The sequence below is a fragment of the Chrysemys picta genome, chromosome 1, assembly GCF_011386835.1.
Source record: "Chrysemys picta bellii isolate R12L10 chromosome 1, ASM1138683v2, whole genome shotgun sequence".
NCBI classification, from domain to species: domain Eukaryota; kingdom Metazoa; phylum Chordata; order Testudines; family Emydidae; genus Chrysemys; species Chrysemys picta.
The window spans coordinates 256,536,286-256,561,519 of NC_088791.1; the positions used below are offsets into that span (position 1 = coordinate 256,536,286).

Consider the following 25,234-nt stretch of genomic DNA (forward strand, 5'->3'; position numbering starts at 1 on the left):
GTCTTGCTCCCACATAAAGTGCAATCCTTACTAGCCTGGTGGGAGAATGAAGATCCTTTGCTTCTCTCCCAGCAGAGACGACCTTGATCATGGACATTTCTTTGTCAGAGTGGAGCAGTCACCTAGACCAGGGGTTGGCAGAAGTGGTGTGCCGAGTCTTCATTTATTCACTCTAATTTAAGGTTTTGCATGCCAGTAATACATTTTAACTCTTTAGGTCTCTTTCTATGTCTATAATATATAACTAAACTATTGTTGTATGTAAAGTAAATAAGGTTTTTAAAATGTTTAAGAAGCTTCATTTAAACTTAAATTAAAATGCAGAGCCCCCTGGACTGGTGGCCAGGACCTGGGCAGTGTGAGTGCCATTGAAAATCAGCTCGCGTGCCGTCTTTGGCACACGTGCCATAGGTTGCCTATCCCTGACCTAGACTAACAGCACAAGGGAGGGATATGGACTTCCCTAGAATCCAGAATGCACGTAAACCTGCTTGAACTGTTGGCAGTCCCCAAAGCCTGGAAGCATTTTCACCCTCTAATTCAGTCCCTACATGTTCATGTGAAGTCAGACATGTCAATAGTGTTGTGCTTCAATAAGTAAGGGGCAGCAAGGTCCACCACTCTCTGTATAGAGGCTGTCAGGCTGTGGAAATGGTGCATTTGCCACCAGATCTGTCAGCAGTACATCTGCTGGGTATACACAACTCACTGGTAGAGAATCTCAGTAGATGTTTTCCCCAGGAGCGTGAATGGGAGTTGCACAATTCTGCAGTATAGAACATATTTCATCAGTGGGGAGCCCTTTTTGCGTCTCGGAGTCCTGGGGCCTTTTTGCATCTCATGAGAACAGAAAATGCAAAATCTTCTGTTCCGGGGGGGTGCAAGGTCAAGGCTCCAGAGGAGATGACTGTAAGCTACCATTGTGATGCACAGGGCCGGCTCCAGGCACCAGGCAACCAAGCACATGCTTGGGGCGGCACCTGGTAAGGGGCGGCCAATCTTGGGGTGGCGGGGGGGGGGCAGCGCGGCACAACATTCCGCGGGGGTGGGGGGGCGCTCCAGCAGTGCTCGGCAGGGGGGCGGCGCTCAGGGGGGCTCGGTGGGGCGGCGCATTTTTTTTGCTGCTTGGGGCAGCAAAAAAGTTAGAGCCGGCCCTGGTGATGCATCTGTGAAAAAGACAATTGTGATCCTAGGATGTATCAAGAGAGACATTTTTAGGAGAGATAGAGGAGTATTAATGCCATTGTACAAGACATTGGTAAGACCTCATTTGGAATACTGTGTACAGTTCTGATAACCCTTCATCATTCAAGAAAGATGAATTCAAACAAACTGGTGCAGAGAAGAGCTACTAGGATGATCTGGGGAATGAAGGGCCTATCTAATGAGAAGATTGATAGTTTGCCTTGTTTAATCCAGCAAAAAGAAGACTGAGAGAGGATATGATTGCTACCTATAAACACATCGGGGAGAGGTGTTTAAATACCAAGGAGGGTGAAGAGCTGTTTAAGCTCAAGGACAATATTGACACAAGAACAAATGGGTGTAAACTGACCATAAACAAATTCAGGCTGGAAGTTAAGTTTCTGACCATCAAAGGGTGAGGTTCTGGAACAGCGTCCCAGTAGGAGTTGTGGGAGCAAACAACTAAATTAGTTTTGAGAGAGAACTGCATAAATTTATCAGTTTGATTATATGATGGGGTTGCTTGTGATGGTAAGGGACAGGACTCAGCAGCCTTGGGGCTCAACTTCATCTTATGTTCCTAAAAGCTCATGCTTCAGGGTTACAGCCAGCCACCTGGAGGCATCAGGAAAGAAATGTTAGTCCCCTAGTGTATTCTGTATGTTTTTTTTTTTTTTTTTAAATCTCCTTCCTCTGAAGCATCAGGGATGGCCCTGGGTGGAGATAAGGTTAAGGCAACCTTAACAAAAGCAGTGTTACCGGCTCCACCTGTAATACAAAATTTTCAATTTTGATGGTAAAGATGAGAGGAAGAGTGGAGTGCTAAGATGGCGATCTTTATGGAACTGCTTAGAGGAGGGATCTTGGTGTAGAAAAAGACCCCAAGAAAGAAATTTGTATGGATCTGGAATGTGGTTCAGAAGAATGAAGTGAACTTCAGTGTTAAAGGCACAACTGAGATAAAATAAATTAACTACTCTTCAGCAGAAAGATCATTCACTACATAAACTGCCATTTCTGTGCTATAGGCAAAATGAAAGTGAGAGAATAATATTGTGTAAAACATGGTTGGGGAGATGAGACTTCGTTTTTCCAGATGCTTCACTGAGAGAATTGAAAGATAGGGTGGGAGTGCCAGAGTTGAGAAGAAGGTGCTTTATTAAATGAGGCTTGACAAGGATAGATCTTAGAGATTTGGGAAGGTTTCAAAGGAGAAAAGGAGTTGACAGTGGCAGCCATGCATGGATCAAGTGTGGGAAGACCAGCCCAAATAGGAAAGGGAAGGGGATCAAGGGAAGCAGTACTTTTTTGTAGGGTTGGATGTCTGAAAGGTGAAGGAAGAGGAAGAAAATTCTTTCATTCCCAATTATGATAATGAATTATGGTAATTAGACTTGAATTGTGGGATGAGAGTAATGGTACAGAAGGAAGAGAGAGGACTACCGGCACGCTTGGAATTAAAGCAAAAATAGAAAGCAGGCTTTGCAACCTGATTAGCATCTTTGCAGAGTATTTGAGGTTTTATAGAGAGGACATCATGAAATTAGGAAAAGCCATCTTAAATCTTGGTTTAAGAAACATTAGAATGAAAAAATGGTGTCAGTATTGCATAGAACTACCCCTGCTGACTGGAATGGTATTTCCTCTAATACTCAATTAGCTGCTGGGCATTAATGAAAATCTCAAAAGATGGAGTAGAAGAAGAATCTGGAAAGAATGATACTTGGAATTTCGCTATTCTGAAGGGTTCCAAACTGCAGTGAATGTTTTTGTTCTACAATACATATTTACTCTTAAATATTTTTCTTAAATATTGAAGGTGTTTGTTACTTATTTTGTGAGTATTCTGCACAGTTATCATAGTGAGGAACATTCGGTATTGCACCATTTTTGGTGTGTGTTCCAGTGGCATTGAAATGGATCCACCCTTTTTTTTTTTTTTCCAGAGGAAGGGTACACCCTTTAGAGGCTGGGCTTCATTTGTCATGCATTCCCCCATGACAGACTTAGCAAACTGCAGCTTAGTAGTTAAACTAGTTGGTACTTTCTGCAGCTTGTGTCTGGAAAAAGCTTTTGTTTTCTCTGAATTGCTGGCATGCTGTTTATTTTGATGCTAAAAAACAGAATTTCTCAGTTTTTTGAGCTGTTTTCTGGCTAAGAATGCAGGCAAGAGCAAATACTAGAAGTGTTAAAAAAGAGCTTGTTATTGAGTCTCCCCAACAATACAGGGATGCAGCTCCATGTGAAGTAGAAGTGGAAAGTCCAGTAGAAGTGCTGGTAAGAATTGTGTAGATAAGAGATATGTTCCCCAACTGTTCTTAGTTCTCACTCTTTCTGGGAAGCTTCTAGGTTTCACTAGTGTGTCAGGTTTCAACATTCACTTTTTGCTGATGCTGATGTATGCATTTTCAGATCAATTCTCTTCGATTCTTTTCAATGAGCACATGAATGTTTGTATTATCGATGCATCTTTGGTTTCCATGAGGCTCCTTTGTTTAAAGATGGCAAAATATTCTTTTTATTTTTGTTTTTTGTTCCCTGGCTCTTACTTCCTAACTATCTATTTTGTATTTAGTTGGTCTAAAGTTGTTGTACACCTCTTTAAATGGAGGTAAAAACTTAATTTGTGAACTATGTAAGCAGTACACGACTGTAAATGTATTTTTAGTTGGCAGTGTGTTTTTAAATGTTAGAGATTTTCTGAATTGTTCCTTAAATATTTTAAGTACCTATATTACAGACATCAGAATTTGTCTTAATTAAATTATTTTTGAGATTAGTCTAGTCTCTTCAGGTATGCTTAGTTTAAGGTTACTTTTCAACCTGTGTAGAATACAGGATTTTTAAAATCTTACTTGCTAAAAAACTTCAGTAAGGAAAAGTGAATAATTTGTGTATTTTCTGGGGGAGGAATTTCAGAAAGGGGTTTATTCTGTATTATTGTGTGGGCTGTATGCTTCTGTTGGAATTTTTATAATACATAAGAAAGCATAGTATTTTTGCAAGTGAGCTGCAAGAAATCCTCCAACACATTACAGCTAAAACAATTAACCTTTTCAGATATTAGTCAAGGGGATTGTTAAGCTAGTAAACAATACATTTATACTTCATTATTAAAAATGAGTGCTCTACTGCAGTGGTTCTCAACCAGGAGTATACGTACCCCTGGGGGTATGCTGTGGTCTTCCATGGGGTACATGAACTCATCTAGATATTTGCCTAGTTTTACAGCAGGTTACGTAAAAAGCATCATCACAAAGTCAGTATCAACTAAAATTTCATACAGACAATGACTTTTTTTATACTGCTTTATATACTATACACTGAAATGTAAGTACAATATTTATATTCCAATTGATTTTTTTTTATAATTGTATGGTAAAAATGAGAAAGCAAGCAATTTTTCAGTAATAGTGTGCTGTGACACTTTTCTGTATTTTTGTGTCTGATTTTGTAAGCAAGTAGTTTTTAAGTGATGTGAAATTTGGGGTACGCAAGACAAATCAAACTCCTGAAAGGAGTACAGTAGTCTCGAAAGGTTGAGAGCCACTGATCGATTGGTACTGGCAAATTAGATCCATAAGATGTTAATTGTGTGGCTTATTAGCAAATAATTTTTAAAATGCCTGGCCAAAATTTTCAAATTTGCGGGCCAAAATCCACAATTGGAGAACCTAGATAAGTAGTCTTGATTTCATTTGCTTTCACACCTGTGGGAAATGTGGGTATTCAGCACCTCTGAAAACTAAGGCACCTAAAAAAAAAAAGCAGCCTCACTGGATTTAGACACCCAAGTTTAAAAACATTTTTTTTTTTTTTTTTTTGCCCATGCATATATAAGAAACTATTCTTGTAATGTGTCTTCATTAGGAGAATTCCATCTTGTATATCACTGGAAGTCTAATCTGTCCCCATAGGAACTGTCTGCTAGTAAGAAAATATAATGCAAGAGAAGTCCACTTCTCTAAATCGGGTAGGCAACCTATGGCACGCATGCCGACGGCGGCACGCGAGCTGATTTTCAGTGGCACTCACACTGCCCGGGTTCTGGCCACCGGTCCAGGGGGCTCTGCATTTTAATTTTAAATGAAGCTTCTTAAACATTTAAAAAACCTTATTTACTTTACATACAACAGTAGTGTAGTTATATATTCTAGACTTATAGAAAGAGACCTTCTAAAAACATCAAAATGTATTACTGGCATGTGAAACCAAATTAGAGTGAATAAATGAAGACTTGGCACACCACTTCTGAAAGGTTGCCGACCCCTGCTCTAAATCTTTTTTTTTTTTTTTTTTTTTAATTCAGGAAAGCCATTATTTAAACTTGTTTTATTTATGTGGGGTACATTTTATTTTGGTCCACATCTTCATCTTAGCAATGTGAGCTAATGTTTTTGTGTGGCTTTCTTGCCCCCCTTTGGAATGTTTAACTTCCTTATTTAGAACTAAGTCTTTTGTTCTATTCTGCAAGCAAAATAACTATGTATATATACAAACAAAACAAAAGTGTGCTTCATTCTGTCAGTATAGCACTCAGCTGGTGCAAACTGTGTTGATACAGCTATAGTTCACAGGGGATATTATGTTTTTTTTTGTTTTCCCAGGAATGTTTTGAGAGGGTCTTAAAACAATGTTTCTGCAGAATAGAACAAAAGACCCAGTTCTAAATAAGGAAGCTAAGACTCTTTTCTCTGAACCTACTCCTGTTTTTCAACATCCATCTTGAATTATGAACACTAGAACTGGACACAGTATTTCAGCCATGGTCACAGCAATGTCTAATACAGAGGTCAAATAATCTCAGTACTGCTACTTGAGATTTCCCTATTTATCACATTAGCCCTTTTAGCCACAGGTCGTGCACTGGGAGCTCATGTTCAGCTGATCATCCACCATGACCCCCAAAATCTTTTTTAGAGTCACTGCTTTCCCCGATAGTGTCCCCCATCCTGTAAGTAATGACCTACGTTCTTTGTTCCTATATATATGCATTTACTTGTATCAGTGGCATGTCCTTCTTATTATTTACCACTCCCCCATTTTTTGTGTCATTTGCAAACTTCATCAGTGATGATTTTGTTTTCTTCTAGGTCACTGATAAAAATGTTAATTAGAGTAGGGCCAACAATTGAGCCCTACAGGACTCCACTGGAAACCCATCCATTTGATGATTCCCTGTTTACAATTGCATTTTGAAGCCTATCAGGAGCCAGCATTTAATCCATGTAATGTGTGCCATGTTGACTTCAGCATTCTGGTGTTTTTTAATCAAAATATAATGTGGCACCAAGTCAAATGCCTTACAGAAGTGTGTTACATCAACAATATTACCTTGTATCAACCACATTTGTAATCTCATTTAAAAAAAACAAAATGAGTTAGACAGGTTCTATTTTCCATAAACCCATGTTGATTGGCATTAAATTATATTACCCTCTTTTAATTCTTTATTAAATAAGTCCTGTATTAGCTGCTCCATTATCTTGCTCAGGATTGGTGTCAGACCGACAGGCCTGTAATAACTCAGGTCATCTCATTTACCCATTTTAAATACTGGCACAACATTAGCTTTTTTTCCAATCTTCTGGAACTTCCCCAGTATTCTAAGACTTAATGAAAATCAACATTAATGGTTCAGCAGGCTTCTCAGCCAGCTCTCTTAAAACTCTTGGATGTAAGTTATCTGGATCTGCTGTCTTAAATATGACTTTCTTTAGTAGCGGCTGTTTAACATCCTCCTGAGATATTAGTGGAATGGAAAGTGTTATCATCCTGATGAGACTACATCATCTGTTAAATACAGAACAGAAATATTTATTGCACACTTCTGCCTTTTATAATTTATTATTAATAATTCTACCATTTCCATCTAGTAATGGACCAATGCCATTGTCAGGAATCTTTTTGTTCCTAATATATTTTAAAAATTCATTACTGCTTTTAACTCTTACCCTATACTTCTCCTTCTGCCCCTTTGCTTCCCTTATTAGTTTTCTACAAATCCCAGCTTCTGACTTATATTCATTATTGTCAATTTCCCCTTTCTTTCATTTGTTAAAATTTTAAATATAATATGGCTTATAACTGCTTTCACTTCCTTCTAATCCAGGTTAGTTCTTTTAACCAAGCCTTCTTCCTTGATTGTGGCTTATTGGGTATTTAGTAAAATGTTCTTAAAAAATTCCCAGTTGTTGTTCACATTTTTCTGATTAAATTCTTCCTCCCACCTGATTTAGCTCATAATTGTTTTCAGCTTTGTGGAATTGGTCCGTTTAAAGCAGTGTGTGTGTGTGTGTGTGTGTGTGTGTGTGTGTGTGTAATATATATGAATGACTGGTTTGGTCATCATTCTGTTTGCACATTATAAATATGATCAAGGCGTGATGACTTGTACCTAAGTTACAATTTAATTTCTAGTTCTATGATCAGTTTCTCTTTGTCTGTCAAGACCAGGTCTAATGTAGAATTCCCCTGTGTTTGTTGTGACACTTTTTCAGTTAGGAAATTATTTATAATATTTAAAAATGCCAAGGATGTTTTAGTACTAGCATGTGTTACTCGAATTGATCTCCTCTATGATCATGCAGCTTTTTTCCTATACATTAAGGATCTGGTAATCCTGTTTTCTGATGAGATTTGGTGTCTTTAGCAGACAACAACTAATACCCCATGTTTATTGATCCATAAGCATTCAGATCATTTGCATCGAATTTTAATTACTTGGCTACACTCGGGACTTCACAGCGCTGTATGTACTCCACCTCTCCGAAGGGAGTAGCTTGCAGCGCTGCGAGCGAGCGTGCAGCGCTGCAGGCACTGATTACACTGGCACTTTACAGTGCTGTATTCGCTGCGCTCAGGGGTGTGTTTTTTTCACACCCCTGAGTGCAGCAAGTTGCAGCGCTGTACAGCACCAGTGTAGCCAAAGCCTCAGAAACAGGTAATGGCATTTTTAGCATAGAATGCTACTCTCCTTCTGCTTTTGTCCACTTGATCCTTCCAAAGTAGGTTGTAACAATAGAATTTAACATTCCAATCTTGTGAATCATCTCACCAGGTTTCAGTAATACCAGCTACATTTTGTATTTGTGCTGATAAATGAATAATCCCAGTTCCTTTTGTTTGTTACCCAGGCTGCTAGCACTGGTGTATAGGCAATTAAAGAATTTCTCCTCTTCGTGTCGTTTTGGTTCCTTTATTAATTTTGTCCTCAACATACTGATTTTGTGCTAGAGTGCCCATGTCTTCCCTCCTTTTTAACTCTCCCCTTTTGCTGTTAGTTTAATGCCCCTCGTACACCTATCCCTTCTCTTACCCTCTCCCTAAAGCTGTCCCCAACCGCCATTTTTTCTCTCTAAATCCTTCCTGGATTCAGGCTGGGTGGTTCCTTATATTGTCTTCAGCAGTGGTACTGATTGCACCACTCGTTTGTGGGTACAGCATTTATTCACATACTCCTCTCTCCCCCTCACACACCACTCACATACACACAGTCCAATGTCACTGCCCACCCCATGCACACCAGGCAAATATCTGAGGAGAAGCAAACGTGTCTTTATCTTTGAGTTGTCTGGAAATCTTAAATGGCAACAATGCTGTTTGGATAAGTTGCAGCCCGTGAAAGTGCTGCATTCTTCTGAAGAGATTTTGTCTTAGAGTGGCAGAGCTTTTTCTTAGAACAGGGGTAGGCAATCTATGATTTTCAGTGGCAATCACACTGCCCAGGTCCTGGCCACCAGTCCGGGGAGCTCTGCATTTTAATGTAATTTTAAATGAAGCTTCTTAAACATTTTAAAAACCTTATTTACTTTACATACAACAATAGTTTAGTTATATATTATAGACTTAAAGAAAAAGACCTTCTAAAAACGTTAAAATGTGTTACTGGCACGCGAAACCTTAAATTAGAGTGAATAAATGAAGACTCGGCACACCACTTCTGAAAGGTTGCCGACCCCTGTCTTAGAACAAGGAAAAAGAGATGGGGAAACAGCAAAATGTAAAACTATAGTAGAAAAATCTACATATTTAAAATTATAGATTTATCTTACTCTATAACTCACTCTGACTTCACTCTTACTTTTTGTTCTAAGATTAGTACACTACACGGCCAGACTTTTAGGTTCAATTCAGAAGTCTTATGGACTCTAGTAGAGGAACTCTACCCCTTTTAATTCCTGCAGAAATTATTTTTCCGTGGTCAGCTTTAATTCCCCCAAAGTCTTGAGATCTTTCACTTTCTCAGGTAAAAGACCTCTTATAAGTAAATTCACAGCCATGAAAAATACGTCACGGACTGTGAAATCTGGTCTTTTGTGTACTTTTGCCCTATACTCAGATTTCACAGGTGAGACCAGTGTTTCTCAAGTTGGGTGTCCTGACCCAAAAGAGTGTTGTGGGGGAGGTCGCAAGATTATTTTAGGAGGATTGTGGTATTGCCACCATTACTTCTGAACTGCCTTAAAAATAATACATTTCATGACTTCAGCTATTTAAATCTGACATTTCACAGTGTTGTAATTGGAGGGGTCCTAAATGTAAAAGGAGTTGTGGAGGTCACAAGGTTATTGTAGTGGGGGTTGCGATACTGCTACACTTACCTCTGCGCAGCTGCTGGTGGTGGCACTGCCTTCAGAGCTGAGCAGTGGCTGTTGGCCGGGTGCCCAGTTCTGAAGGCAGCGCCCTGCCAGCAGCACACAAGTAAGGGTGGCAATACAATACCATACCATAGCACACTTATTTCTGCACTGCTGCCTGCAGAGCTGGACAGCCAGAGGGTGGCAATACCATACCATGCCATCCTAATTTCTGTGCTGCTGCTGGTGGCAGCTCTGCCTTCAGAGCTGGGCTTCCGGCCAGCTGCCGCCGCTTTTACGTTTAGGACCCCTCCAATTACAACACTGTGAAATTTCAGATTTAAATAGCTGAAATCATGAAATTTATGATTTTTAAAATCCTATGACTGTGAAATTGACCGAAATGGACTGTGAATTTGGTAAGGCCTTACTTATAAGGCCTGGATGAGTTTAGAAAAGAATGCTTTGGTATGGTGACTCCAATTTTGAAGTGGCAGTAGTGTGGGCACTGTTCTTGTGTCCACTAAAAATATCACACCATGTCATACCTTTTGGCTTTTATGCTTAAAAACTAAGGGCATAATATAGCCCATGGGAAAATATTGGTATGTTTTGGTAGTAGTAGTAAATACTGATAGTATCCGAAGTCCCCAATCAAGATTGAAAACCCACAGTGCTGGGTGCTGAACAAACAGGAAAAATTCCCTGCCCTCGTAGGCTTACAAATTTAAAAACACAAAAGGAAGAAGGGTAGGGGATGTGTATAATACATACAATCAGTACAATGAATAGGGTGAAGAATTTGCATATAGTTAGTTACATGTAGACAATTCAAGTGACTCTTGATTTTGTTTTACGTTTTGCTTATTTTAATTATGATCACTTATTTCCCTAAAAAATCTGACCAAAAAACATAGCTCAGATCAAGATACCCTATGTAATCATTGTTCTTCAACATCAAAAAAGAATCAGTGTATGTTTCTGGGAGCTTGTATGCAATGTGACAGTCCCAGGATATTAGAGAGAGAAGGTGGGTTAGGTAATGTCTTTTATTGGGCCAACTTCTGTTGGTGACAGAGACAAGCTCTCCCACTTTGTCTTTCTGAGAGATTGTAATTCTTGGAGGCTGTCTCTCTGCCTTCTGTCTCAAAATGCACCTGAGGGATATAGTAATACACCGACAATACCCTCTCTTTAGTATTGATCTGTTAGAGATATCACCCAAGTCCAATCCCCCTGCTTTTCACAGCCTTTACACGGACAAGAGAATTTGGGATTTAACAGTAGGGCCGGCTTTAGGCTGATTCTGCTGAATCAGGCCCCTTGCCTAAGAGGGCCCTGCAGCTGTCCACCCTGCCCCCAGCTCACTTCCCTCTCCTCCCCTCTCCTGAATGCTCCGCCCCCTGCTCCTCCCCTTCCCCTGCTTCCCACGAATCAGATGTTCACGGGAAGTCTGAAAACAAGCAGGGGCAGGCGGCAGCAGGTAAACTGGGGGTGGGGTGGGGCGTGAGGAGGGATCCGGAGAGGCACGGCCCAGTCCGGCTCCGGCCGAGCACCCCCGGCCCCGGTGGCTCTGGCTCCTGCTTGGCTCGGACCCAGGGGCGCCGGCCGAGCAGCTCCGGGCTGGGTCGGCTCGGGCCACTGGCCCTGGTTCTGGCCGAGCGCGTCGCCCCAGCCCCCCCGGCTCTGGCCCGGCCCCGGCACCAGCCGAGGACCACCGGCTCGAGTGGCTCCGGCCCAGCTCAGCTCGGGCCCTGGGGTGCCGGCCCCGGCCGAGCACCCGCACCAGCGGCTACGGCCCGGACCCAAGCCCCACAACCCTGGCTGGAGCGCGGCCCGATTCCTGGGGGGGTGGGGCTTGACAGCGGCAAGCCCCGCCCCCAGGAATCGGGCCCCACTCTTGCTAAAGCTGGCCCTGTTTAACAGGATATTGTTTTTTCATATACTGTTTGTTTTTGTATTTGAATGGAAGAAGATAAGCCGTATTGGAAGCGGAAGATTATCCACATTCAAATGTGTGACAGTAGTGCAGGATATCTTAAATCTGTTTTATCAAAATGTTTGAGATCTCAGAGGTCACGATTCCCTTGTTAAATTAGCATTGGCAATTGACTAAACATCCATTTGTATTTAATAAAAGCTTGATGTTTTGTAATCTGATGTTCATTCAGAACTGAGTCTAAAATTTCAAACGCTGCTTTAGTCCTTCCAGTGTAGATTAGCTCTTAGATAAACAGTATACCTAGGGATTCTGGTTTTTAGTTTAAATTGAAATACATTGATAAAATAACTCTAACTTTATACTTTTTTCAAAAGTTTAATGAAAAAAGCCTGTATTGCATCGTGTCCATTCAGTCTATGGTTTACATCTGGATTGTGTATAGCAGTAGTATAATAAGCACTTCTTTAAGTGTGGTTATGGGAGAATATAGGATGTGAACAATAAATCAGATTACCTTTAAAAGATTTACATTTTAAATTTGTTTGAGGTCTTACTAAGGGAAACCTGTTTTTGCTCAAATATATGCAGTTTCAAATCACTTATATCTATACTAGTTAATGTACAGGAAGTAACAAGGTGCTAAATTAGCCAAAACTTAAAAAAAGTGAATAGCAATAGTAATCAAAATCGTACTTAAGTGTAACCAATTTCTTTTACAACACGTGCAGTGTTTCTGGTGGATTCTTTGTATAGTTAACTTCTCTGTATAAAAAACAAAACAAAACTTATTTCAGGAGCTGTGCACACTGTTCAGGCTTTTATCTTGACAATTGTACCTTTTGGTCTTATAAGATAGCTTCCATTTTTGGGAAGGGAATGGAGGGTTTGCGACTTATTGCAGATGAACTTAGCAATGTAACAAGGTTTTCAATTTATTTAATTCATTACAAACTAGGAATACAATAATTTCCCAATTTAGAAATTTTGTACCTGATTCTGATAATTTAGCCAATTTATGTTTTTGTACAAATTTAAAGAAGGAATTTTTTTCTGAATAATTCTAATAACCAGCCTTCGGCGATGGCTATTTTAAGTATGGCTGCCTCTTACCCTCCTAACTCCTTCCCCCAATCTCAGATCAACTTTCACACTGAAAATACAGTAGTAAAAGTAAATAAGTGGGTACCGAAAAACTTAGATACCTGACAAGCCACATACGTATTTCACAATAAATAACTTTCTTACTACTCTTGAGTGCTATTTAGAGGCTCTCGTCTGATCTAAAAATAAATGAAGCTAAATAAAGGTGATCAACTATAAAATGGGTGACCATGGCTCACCACCTTTTATCTGAACATTTACTTTTATGGAGGCACATTCTCCCCATAAGGGGATCCAAGGAGTAAGGAAGGTGGCATCTCTGAATCAAGCAAATAGCTTTTAAAAGAGGGATGAATGACAGTTCAGTAAAAGTTAAATAAAGAAAAACAATGTGGTTTTATATGATGTGCTGTGTATATTACTGACAAATGTGAAGACAACCGGTGGTTTCCTGGTTCTATTATGTCAGTGCCAAAACTCCTGTTGACCATTTGGGTCAGGATTTCACCCAAGATCTGTGCCCTGAAGAGCTTACATTGTTTAAAGATTCTCAAGTGCAAGTCATGCAGGAAAACAATTCTTGCTTTTAAGATTTTTTTATAATGTATTTTATTTTATTTTGTTTTGTTTTACCTATAGACTGGATCAAGGCCACTGTCCATCTGAGCATATTCTAACCTCAGAGGCCTAAGGAGACAAGAATGTTTTGTTAGCCCCAAACATCTTACATACTAAATTACAGGCTCCTTTTCTTCTCCTTTTGTTAATGCAGACAACAACAAAAAGTAAATTCCAGAACAACTGCAGTAGAGAAATGACTTTCCATAGGATGTGCACAGAACATTTCACGTCATCAGTTAGTCCTCCAGTCTCCGAGGGGAGATTGGGGTGGGTCATGTAAATCTTGTGTATCTTCAGGAAAACTGAATTACAAGGCAAGAGATTCCCTCATCTATAAAGATATAATCAATAGAAGATTTTCATTTTTGTAGTGCAAGTAGCTCCAGGGATCTCCTGAACTAAAAAGTATAATAGTGAACACTGTAATAATTATTATAAACAATGCTGATGTCCACAAAGAAAGAGACCCTATAGCTGCCTTAAGAGAGCAAAATGTCTTAAGAGCTAAAAGTTTTTCCTTCATATTTCATGCTGGAGGCACAAGACCAAAAAGGGAGAATCATGAGCAATTCTTCTGGGAAGGCAGAAGTACGTGGTTAGTAATTATCTCAACTAAGTAAATACCACACCCTAGCTGTAGTCCATAACACAAAAGCACAGCAAGCAAAAGATTTCATCACATTTTTTATTAGATCCATTTTTTTGTCTAGCATTTTTTTTACTTTAAACGTATTAACTTTTTTACGTACCTTTTGATTGGAGGACTAGTGTTTATAGGCCTTATGCAAAAAGTGAAGAAGGAGAAGATTACATGTATGACATACAGGGTCAAGAAGAGGGTGATTGAAAGAAAAGCAGGCCGCATTGAAGAAAATAGGTGTGGGGGAAACTTCCCTTCTATGCTAATAAAACACATACTGTGAGTTAGCATAATAGCTAAATTATCTTACATATAAAAGTGCACGCAAACAGATCCAAAGATTCTGATTGCAGCTTTCCTCATTTGGTTTTTAATGTAACCCTTTAAAAATGTGTTGCTTTAGAAAGCGATTGAACACTGTTTTTAGAAAACACTCACTTTCCTATTTTCTATTTTACTGTGGGTATAGGTTAGTTTATTATGGGAAGTCTGAACATTCAAACTTGGTTTAAATTGTCAGTGATAGTGTAGCTCAAGAAGGTGGTAGATACTAGACTACCTGAAGTAACTTCTGAGTAATTTATAATCTAAGCATGTGAACGCTGGTAACCTTCCCTGGATAAAGCCTTCCAAGTACAGAGATTTATTATCAAAATTTAACTAATCTGCTTCATACTTGAAAGAAAAAACATCTTTGATGTCTTTTGGCATGATTGATTATAATTCACTTTTTAAAAATAGATTAAGCACCTTGATGACCAGCTAATAATCACTTCATAGATTTAGTATTGTAAATAGTAGAATATAGGATTTTAAATGGTTATTAGATGAAGAAAAAAAATTAGAGAAATAGGTGAGTCCCATTTTATGCAGCTAATTTTTCAGCAAGGGCCAGATTCTGCCATCTGCACTTACGTTGAATAGAAATTACTTCCAGATTAGTTCCATTGACCTTAGCTGATCCAATCAAGAAGTAAATTACTGAGCACATGCAGTAAGTATAGGGTGAGGAGATAGCAAGTGTAAAAAATCGGGATGGGGGTGGGGGTAATAGGTGCCTATATAAGAAAAAGCCTATAACAGGGGTCGGCAACGTTTGGCACGCGGCTCGCCAGGGTAAGCACCCTGATGGGCTGGGCCAGTTTTATTTACTTGCTGACGCGGCAGGTTCGGCCGATCGCGGAACCCACTGGCCGCGGTTCGCCGTCCCGGGCCAATGCGGGCGGCGAGAAGCGGCACGGGCGAGCAATGTGCTGGCCGTGGCTTCTCGCCGCCCCCATTGGCCCGGGACGGCGAACCGCGGCCAGTGGGTTCCGCGATCGGCCGAACCTGCCGCGTCAGCAGGTAAATAAAACTGGCCCGGCCCGTCAGGGTGCTTACCCTGGCGAGCCGCGTGCCAAACGTTGCCGACCCCCGGCCTATAAAATGGGGACATCTGGTCACCCTAAGTATTAGCAAATGAAAGTGCTGTCCACAGAAAAACCTTCTGTAATTGTCATTGTCTCCATTATTTGTATGTTATGTTACTGTGGTATTTCAGTTTAACTGACGCAAGGAAATCTTAAATCTCAATCCAAGTTTAACATTATTTTGCAGAATCTGAGGTTACATTCAACATTTTCTAAGTTATTTGATTGCACAGAAGACTTTTCAAAATGTAAACAAAACAGTGTTCTTCACATTTCAGCAAGAGAGACTGGAACAACTTAGCATCAACAGAGTTGCTAGTTTACAGATTTCATATTAATCAAGTATTAATCATCATGTGTTTTAATACTACTCAGACTTTTCCAAGTAGGAATCTGATGTGGAAGTGTTCTGAGAGCCCAATCTTCGTGATTATTTTAAAAGCCTACATTTGACCCAAAGCACCAAGTCAAACTTATTAATAATTAGGGTGTCTCTACATTGGGAAATTGACTGGAATAGCTATAGCTAGCTATACTGGTATAACTCCCTTGTGTGGATGCTCCATTCTGGAATAAAAGTTAGTTTATTCCAGTATAGTGTCGACATGGGGTGGGGATATGTGTTATGTGAGCATATCGATAGCAGAGTAAGTATTTTGCCTTAGCTGTGCTGTTCAGTTTCTCCATGTGGATAAGCCTTTAATTATAAACACTTAATGGTCACATTTTTGAATACTAATTTTCTTTAAAAATCAAACCAAACCCTTGAGAGAGATTCTCTGTAACAGACATACTATAATGTTACTAGGCAGAGTGGCTGTAGCTGTAATCAAACCTGTGTATTTGGCAAAAACTGTATGTGTCCCTTTGAAGTTGCATGTGATTCTAAGGGGATGTCTTCACTGCAGAGTTAACCTGGGTGATTGGCACCCGGGTTAACCTAGTCTGGGTTGCACATCCCTACTGCAAACCCCTATTTGTGCTGGATGTGTGTGGCTGTCTCTATACTAGTGCTGTACTTACCCATCTGAGATACTAGGATTTCTGAAGGGATATCCCAGGTCTCTTTGCAGTGTTCTGAATTGGGTTATTCTATGAATTTTTATGCAGTGTATTGTGGGAGAACTTTGTTGTTGTTTCTGGGACCTATGTGGAAGTGTTCTTAGTTAGCAAACTCATTAAGTAATGCACCCAAGGTTTGGCTGATTGTTTGTTTGTTTTCAGGTAAATATGTTCAAATGTTAGGTCTTAGCTTACCTCATCCAGAGGCACACCAGAACCCTGATGTCGGCATCTGGCTAGCTAACAGTTAACATTGCACTGGGAGGATGACTTGTCAGATTGCATCACTGTTCAAGTACTGTAAAAGTTCAGTAGAAATGTAGCAGTGTAGGGTTTAAATGCCAAACTGCTGTATATAAACTGGAAGAAGTCTTCCAGTGCAGAAGAGTGGAGTAGGTAGACTGAAAGAAAATTATGGTCTGGGGAAATTGTGGGATGGCATTGAAGGAGTATCAGTACCCATGTTGATTAGCCTGTGTCCCCATTGCAAAGCAGGTGAGTTAACAGCCCAGATTAAAGCACAACCCGGGCTTAAGCCTATACCAACCAGTGGTGCCACCTAGAAGAGGTTTAAAGCGCCACTAACCCCAGGTCAGAGGTTTTTGTGTGTGATTGGTAGCCAGGCTAAGGGCAACATCTGGGTAAGAGCCCAGGCTAACTCTTCTTCAGTGAAAACATATCCTAAATGAGTATTGCCGTAGTCTCCGCTCTGTCCTCCCTTACTTTTCCAGACACTTTTTGTGGCTTACCTCTTACAGAAATTAGCATATTTATGTGTAATTGTTAGTCATTACGGTTCAGCTGTATTGTGTAATGTGATTTTTATTTTTAAATTCCTATTTTTGAATGCTGCAAATTTATGTGATAGCTGAAGTCAATTGTGTGTCAAGTAGCTTTTTATATAGCCAGTTTAGACAGATAAATAAGTACACAATTGTAATTTTTTCAGTGTATTTGAGTATCTCTTCTATTCCTTTTCTAGGCAAAACCAAAGCTAATTGAGCCAATAGACTACGAAAACGTCATTGTTCAGAAGAAAACACAAATTTTAAATGATGCGTTACGTGAGATGCTACTTTTCCCTTATGATGACTTTCAGGTAATTATTTAACTTCAATTTCAATAAATTTTATTAGTAATGTTACAGACATGAGACACTGGAATAGGTGAATGGAAAACCATTAAGTACAGAATTGAATTTCTAAAACTAAGGATATTTCTATCATTTGAGTCCTTGGATATTCTTGCTTTTTTCGGGGGGAGAGTCTTTGTTTTGCCTGATTTTTCTAGTGCAGACTGGTGAAGTACTGACACAACTCCACCATTCTTTCAGGATATAAGAGGTTCCACTTCCTCAACACAGCCAGCTTGCTTCCTGCTTGAGAGGCAGCGGGTCAGACAGTGGCAGCCCTTATTGCTTTTTAAAACTTTTCCTAGATAACTTCAGTTTTTTTCATATACCTGCTGGATTTGGTGCTGTCCATTGGACCCAAAATATCATGACTGGTTTAAAAATCGTAACTTAAATAAATAAATAACATGTTGTGTTCATTATTTGCTGTCTGGTTTTTACTCCTCAGGTACAGTTGGGTCACATTTTCGAGCTTTTCTCCACAACAATGGATATAAACTTTTTTTTTAAATGAAAGCTGAGATTCTCATCTAATCACAAGGCTCCAGGGGCTCAGGCTTTTAAGAAAAAACACCAAATGTTGTGGCTTTTGTGTAATGAGGAGAATTGGCAACACTGTATACAATACATGCGGATTCTCTTTTGTAAAAAGAGTAAGTTACCATTGAGCAGAAAAAGGCACTTCAGAGTCCTATGTATGAATAATGTTTTACCTCCATAATTTTTTTTCTTTAGATTTCATTAGTTTTGTGTAGAGAGCATAGTATCCAATAAACGTTTTCTAAAAATAAAACCATATACATAACTAGAGAAAAAATAGAATCATAGAACTGGAAGGGACCTTGAGAGGTCATCAAGTCCAGTCCCCTGCCCTCATGTCAGGACTAAGTGTTATCTAGACTGGGGGTCGGCAACCTTTCAGAAGTGGTGTGCCGAGTCTTGATTTATTCACTCTAATTTAAGGTTTCATGTGCCAGTCATACATTTTAACGTTTTTAGAAGGTCTCTTTCGTAAGTCTATAATATATAACTAAACTATTGTTGTATGTAAAGTAAAGAAGGTTTTTAAAATGTTTAAGAAGGTTCATTTAAAATTAAATTAAAATGCAGAGTCCCTTAGACCGGTGGCCAGGACCCGGGCAGTGTGAGTGCCACTAAAAATCAGATCTTGTGCCGCCTTTGGCACGCGTGCCATTGGTTGCCTACCCCTGATCTAGACCATCCCTGATAGATGGTTGTCTAACCTGGTCTTAAAAACCTCCAATGATGGAGGTTCCACAGCCTCCCTGGGCAATTCCAGTGCTGAACCAACCTGACAGGAAATTTTTCCTACTGTCCAACCTAAACTGCCCTTGCTTCCATTTAGGCCCATTGCTTCTTGTCCTATCCTCAGAGGTTAAGGAGAACAATTTTTCTCCCTCCTCCTTTTAACAACCTTTTATGTACTTAAAAACTGTTCCCCTCTCAGTCTACTCTTTTTTTCCAGACTAAACAAACCCATTTTTTTTCAATCTTCCCTCACAGGTCAAGTTTTCTAGCCCTTTCATAATTTTTATTGCTCTTCTCTGGACTTTCTCCAATTTGTCCATATCTTTCCTGAAGTGTGACACACAGAATTGGACACACTATTCCAGTTGAGGCCTAATCAATGTGAAGTAGAGCAAAAGAATTACTTCTCGTGTCTTGCTTACAACACTCCTGCTCATACATCCCAGAATATTCTTTACTTTTTTTGCAACAGTTACACAGTTGATGGATATTTACCTTGTGATCCACTATGACATCCAGATCCCTTTCTGCAGTATTCCTTCCTAGGCAGTCATTTCCCATTTTGTATGTGCGCAACTGATTGATCCTTCCTAAGTGGAGTATTTTGTATTTGTCCTTACTGAATTTCATCCTATTTTCTTCAAACCATTTCTCCCGTTTGTCCAGATCATTTTGAATTTAAATCCTATTCCCCAAAGCACTTGCAACCCCTCCCAGCTTGATATTGTCTGCAAACTTTAAGTGTACACTCTATGCCATTATCTAAATCTGATGAAGATATTGAACAGAACCGGACCCGGACCTGATCCCTTCAGGACCCTACTTGATATGCCCTTCCAGCTTGACAGTGAACCACTGATGACTACTCTCTGGGAATGATTTTCCAACCAGTTATGCATCTACCTGATAGTAGCGCCGTCTAGGTTGCGTTTCCCTAGTTTTTTTGAGAAAATAGTGTGAGACGGGGCATCTCTTCACTGGCAACGTTAAAGCGCTGCCGTGGCAGTGCTTTAACATGGCTTGTGTAGTCGCAGTATAGTGCTCTAAAAAAACAACCTCTGCGAGGGGAATAGCTACCAGCACTAGGAGTGCGGCTACCAGCACTGGTACACTATCTACACTGGCACTTTACAGCGGTGAAACTTGCAGCGCTCAGGGGGGTGTTTTTTCACACCTCTGAGCAAGAAAGTTGCAGTGCTGTACTCTGCCAGGGTAGACAAGCGCACAATATCAAAAGCCTTACTAACATCAAGATGTACAGTACCACATTTACCGCTTCCCCCATCCACAAGGCTTGTTATCCTGCCAAAGAAAGCTATTAGCAGGCCTGCACAACTCGTAAAGCAGCGAGGGCCATATTACTCCAAAGGAAACAGCTGAGGGCTGAAACCCCCCGAGCGCCGCCAACCCACCCAGCCCCCCTGAAACACAACACGCCCCCCCAGCGCCGCCCGCCTCACAGAAACAACCCCCCCAGCGCTGCCAAAACAGTCCCCCCCTCCCCCAGCACCACCTGCCCCGCGGAAACAAACCCTCTATCTCCAGCGCCGCCCCACGGAAACAGCAGTATTGAACCTTGGTAATTTGTATAGTGGGCCCCTAAGGTAGTATAATTAAGGTAAAAGAAAAATGTCTTTTTGCTAGCAGAAGAATAAGATCTCTCCCCCCCCCCCCCCACTTTGTAATCAATTGCCCTGCTGAATGAATGAGGTGTGAATGAGGAAGGCATGGAAGGCAGGCACCTCGAGACAGCTGCAAGCCTTAGAGAGGGCAGGGCCGGCTCTAGGATTTTTGCCGCCCCAAGCAAAAAAATTTTTTGGCCACCCCCCCCTTTTTTTCGTGGCCCTCTGCCCCCGGCCCCACCCCAACTCCACCCCTTCTGAACCCCTTCCCCAAATCCCCAGTCTCGCCTCCTCCCCTGGGGTGCCACATTTCCCCCCCCCATTGCTTTCTGCGAACCCCTGTGACCTCCCGCCCTAGCTCACCACTGCTCTGCCTGCTCCCCTGGGCGTGCCGCCGCTCCACTTCTCCCCCCTCCCTCTCAGGCAAGGGAGGGCAGAGAAGCAGAGCAGCGGTGCGTTCGGTGAGCAGGCGGAGCGGAGGTGAGCTAGGGTGGGGGGGCGTAGGAAGTAACGGGAGGGGAGGGGTAAAGGAACCGCTTCCTGCTCCACCACTGCCACCACCTTCCCTGAGCACCCCGCCGCTTGGCTTCTCCTCCCTCCCAGCCTTGCTGTGCGAAACAGGTGTTTCGCGCGGAGCAAGCCTGGGAGCAAGCGGGGAGAAGCGGAGAGGTGGCGGTGCGCTCAGGGGAGCAGGCGAAAGTGGAGCGGAGGCGAGCTGGGGTGGCGGGGGCACTTTTTCCCCATGCCCCGGAATCGGCGCCTATGATGGCCAGTGCCAGAATGCCGCCCGTAGAAATGTGCCGCCCCAAGCACCTGCTTGTTTTGCTGGTGCCTGGAGCTGGCCCTGGGAGAGGGGATGGGAGCCAGACCAGATCAGTAGAACAGGTCAGCCACCGATTCACCGCTCGCCTACTCACCCCCACCCCCGGCTCGCCTACTCACCCCCCGCCACTGCCTGCTTGCTCGCCTCCTCAGCCCCCTGCCACTGCCCACCCACTCGCTTCCTCTCCCCCGCCACCGGCTCACCTGCCGCCCCCCCCGCCACTGCCCGCCCGCTCGCTGCCTCAGTCCCCTAGCCTCCTGGCTCGCCTACTCATTCCCCGCCACTGCCTGCCACTGCCCGCTCGCCTACTCAGCCCCCCTCCCTCACCTGCTGCTTGCCTAACCCTCCCACCCCCCCCGCGGGCCGCACAGTGAGCCCGCCTACTCACCCCCCCCTTCAGAGGAATTTGGGTTTTTTAATAAGTTTTTACAGTGTATATCCTCACCAGCTGTGGAATACTGTTCTCTCTTCATATGAAACTACTGTATTACTTTTAGGGGAAAACTGCCAACCGCCAGCTGAAAATAAACACATTTTCTACAGTCAAATTTGGCAATCATTACTATTTATCTGAGAGAGCCAATAAAGTTATATAATTTTTAATAATTTGACATTTTTTCCATTTATTCTGTAACCTATTTAATAGCTTATCTGGAGGTTCACTGAAAATTATTGGACCCATGTGTGTTTTTCTAGTATCTTCTGTCATATGCCCCTTTATACCCAGGAGCAATACGTGAACAAATCCATGCTTCTCCACTGACCATTCTCTATAGATCCCCATTCTGGGAAATATGTCCCTCTGGTTCAGTGAGTTGCAAGCTATTTTGAAAGCCGTGATTGTTGGGGGGCCTCATGCATGTTCAGACATCTGAATGTTTGGTGCAAGATTATGTAAGGGACAGTAGTCCCAAACACCCTTACTTCTACTTTTGTGAGTAGTTGGCTTCAGAACTATTGTTCTGTTCTTCTGCTGTTCTACCTTTTTTCTGTTTTATTAGCTCTAGTATTCTATACAATATCACACACAATATTAAAGTTTGCTCAACTATATTTCTTCACAAGACCACAAATGCTAAATCAAGAAAATCCTAAAACAAGATCACTTTGGCTGTGAATGATACACTTCTCTCCAAATTCTAGACTGCTGCCATCATGACGCTTAACCACACCATCACACTAATACCACGTGCTAAAGCAGGAATTCTGATTTTTTCATCTACCCTGCACTGATGTGTGCACACTCTCCTACATTAAAAAAGACGAAAATTAGCAGTTCTTCCTATGTGATAGCTCAAGAAGGACCAAAGAAAGTGGGTTTCCTTCATTGCAAGACACATTTTTCTGCTGTTCTAACCATTCAGATTGCTAACTGTGAGGAGGCAAATGTTCAAGTAAATTGTATTCCTGGACTAGGAATCTTCTTGGCCTACCTGCCTAAGGAGCAAGACAGTGAAGCCAAACCAATTTTAAGAGCATTTCCCCAAGCATTCTTTGAGAATTGTGGTTAGGTCAGTTCAAACAGTTTTGTCACTCTTACACTCTTGATTTCAGACCTCTTGGCCCATCCTAAGAAATTTAGACCATAGTATCCAATCTGCTGTTTGAGAAACATGACCTCTTTAGTCTTCCTTTTGAGAACAAAGTAAGAAAGACAGTAAGGTCTTAGGGTCTCTCCCTTTCTTTGGATTCCAGGGTCAGGGTGTGTCTACACTGCAGTTGGGAGCAAACCTCCAAGCCCGGGTAGACAGACTTGTGCAGGAAGGTGCAAGAAATCTCCTGTATGCGCATTGTGGCACAGGCAGTAGCTTGGGCTAGCCACCGTAACTTGAACCCATTTGATCTCCTGCGTCTGAACTCAGGTGGTTAGCCCGAGCTACAGGCAGTGCCACGATATCCAGCCAGACTGCTATTTTTAGTGCTCTAGTGCTGTCTATCTGGTGTAAGGGCTGACTTCCAGCTGCAGTGTAGACACCCTCAGGTGTCAGTTACATCAGACCACCATAATGAAGGAAATCTTAGGTCACCTTTCTGTCTTCTTATACAGCACCTGTCAATTAACATAGTAGCTGAGCACTTCTTTGGCTCCCCCTACAATATCCAGTAGTACTTCATGTTAGATCTGGCAGTGCTGTCTGTTAGCAAAAGAGCCTTTTAAACTGAGAAATAGTATCAGTAGTCTTACCTTTGTAAAGCGATTGCTGTGCCCTCTCTCCCCCCACTGCAGCAGCCACAGAGCTGAGGCTGGGAAGGAGGGCTGTCTCTCCCCGGCAGCCTCAGCACTGGCACTGGGGAAAGTCGCCTATTTCTCTGGCCGCCACAGCCCTGTATGTCCAAAATTCCCCCCACCCCCTCTTCTCACCCCACTGCCCCCTCCCACCTACCCTCTATTCCCCCCAAGGCCACCACCTTACCTTACATGTGAGTCTTTTTCAGGGTCCAGGCACCTAATCAGTGACGCCACACCTGCGCAGCTCCACTAATTAGGTGGGTGGCCCTTCATTCTCTTGTGTGCGGCCACCCAGGCACGCGCCTTAGAGGGAACTATCCCTGGACCACCTGAATGGAGCTTGCGGACCACTTGTGGTCCGCAGACCACAGTTTGAGAGCATCCGATTTAGACCACTGTCCTGTGTCTGACAGTGGCCAGCATCAGGTTCTTCAAAGGAAGGTGCAAGAAGTCTCCGTCCCTTGTTGTTGGAGATTGGGCTATTCTTGGAAGCATGAGATTTAATCTCTTCCAAAGTGTATTAGCATTAACTATGATAACTCTCTAAATATTCTTACATGTATAAATGTCCAATCCCTTCTTGAATCTAGTTAAATTCTTGACCTCAACAACATTCCATAGCAGTGAATTCAATTGTGTAAAAGAAAATTTAAAATAATTTCCTTCTATCAGTTTTGTATTTGCCACATTTCAATGTTATTGAAAGTCCCTTTGCTGTTTTATGAGGCAGGGAGAACACAAGCTCCTGATCTACCTTCTCTGTACCATTTATTATTTTATATATTTTTATCATGTCTTCTCTTATTGTCTGCTTTCTAAATTAAACCTGTTCTTTTCAGTTTCTTCATTGATTTCCCCCCCAGCCCTTAATCATTTCTCCCCTTCTTTGAACCCCCCTTCTCGAGATGCAGCGCCTGGTACCACACACTGTATTCTAGATGAAGCCACAACATTGATTTAAATAATGGTGGTATATTTTCTATATTCTCCATCCTGTTTCTAATGCATCTTAACATCTTGTTTGTGTTGTTTGGTGGCAGCTACTCAATGAGCTGTCCAAAAGATGCCCTGTTCCTGAGGCAATATAGTTAAGATAGTTACTTACAGCTGGAATATTCAGAAATAGCTCTGTAAGCATTTTGTAACAGTCTCTTTATAGATGGAAATTCTGATCCTTGTATAAGACCGTGTGTTCAAACCATTTCCTCTCATGCAGTATTCCATTTTTATTTTTATTCAAGTGTTTTCCTTTGACTTAGATTAGACAGATTACAATCTAAAAGTTACTGAATTGAAAAGGAAGCCAAGCCTTGCTAATTATAAAGACTTTGGAAGAAAGTTTAGATGTCGTTTTAATAAAGTTGTGGCCCTTCAGCCACTTGAAACAACGTCTGGATTGTCTTTTCATTAGTGTATGCCCTTAGCAGTTTGGCATTGTGAAGACTTCAGTATCTTTTAAACAAAACAAAACAAAACAGTACAGTACAATGTTATGCTGCTGGTTTTGTTAGACACAAATTTTACAATTGTATTTTGTGCAAGTAGAACTTGTCTCCCTTCCCCCCCCCCCCCCCCAAATAGACATGCTTAAATGGGATGATAGCACAGATCTTTTGAGG

The 25,234-nt window shown here is 41.6% G+C and overlaps 1 protein-coding gene across 20 annotated transcripts in view; it reads left to right on the forward strand.

Moving 5' to 3' along the window:
- Positions 1 to 25,234, forward strand: part of DOCK9 (dedicator of cytokinesis 9) — a 319,065-nt gene that overhangs the window by 73,764 nt on the left and 220,067 nt on the right. For 15 of the 20 annotated variants that reach the window (XR_010600573.1, XM_065592481.1, XM_065592546.1 and 12 more), the window contains exon 2: positions 17,522 to 17,638. Coding sequence is in view for 19 of the 20 variants with exons in the window: in XM_065592481.1 (XP_065448553.1) it covers positions 17,522 to 17,638 (117 nt within the window). In the remaining variant the exon portion in view is untranslated. Of the gene's footprint in view, positions 1 to 3,204; positions 3,463 to 17,521; positions 17,639 to 25,234 lie in introns of those variants that run through there. The other 5 variants (XM_042843650.2, XM_008164119.4, XM_065592532.1 and 2 more) reach the window with 1 other exon arrangement.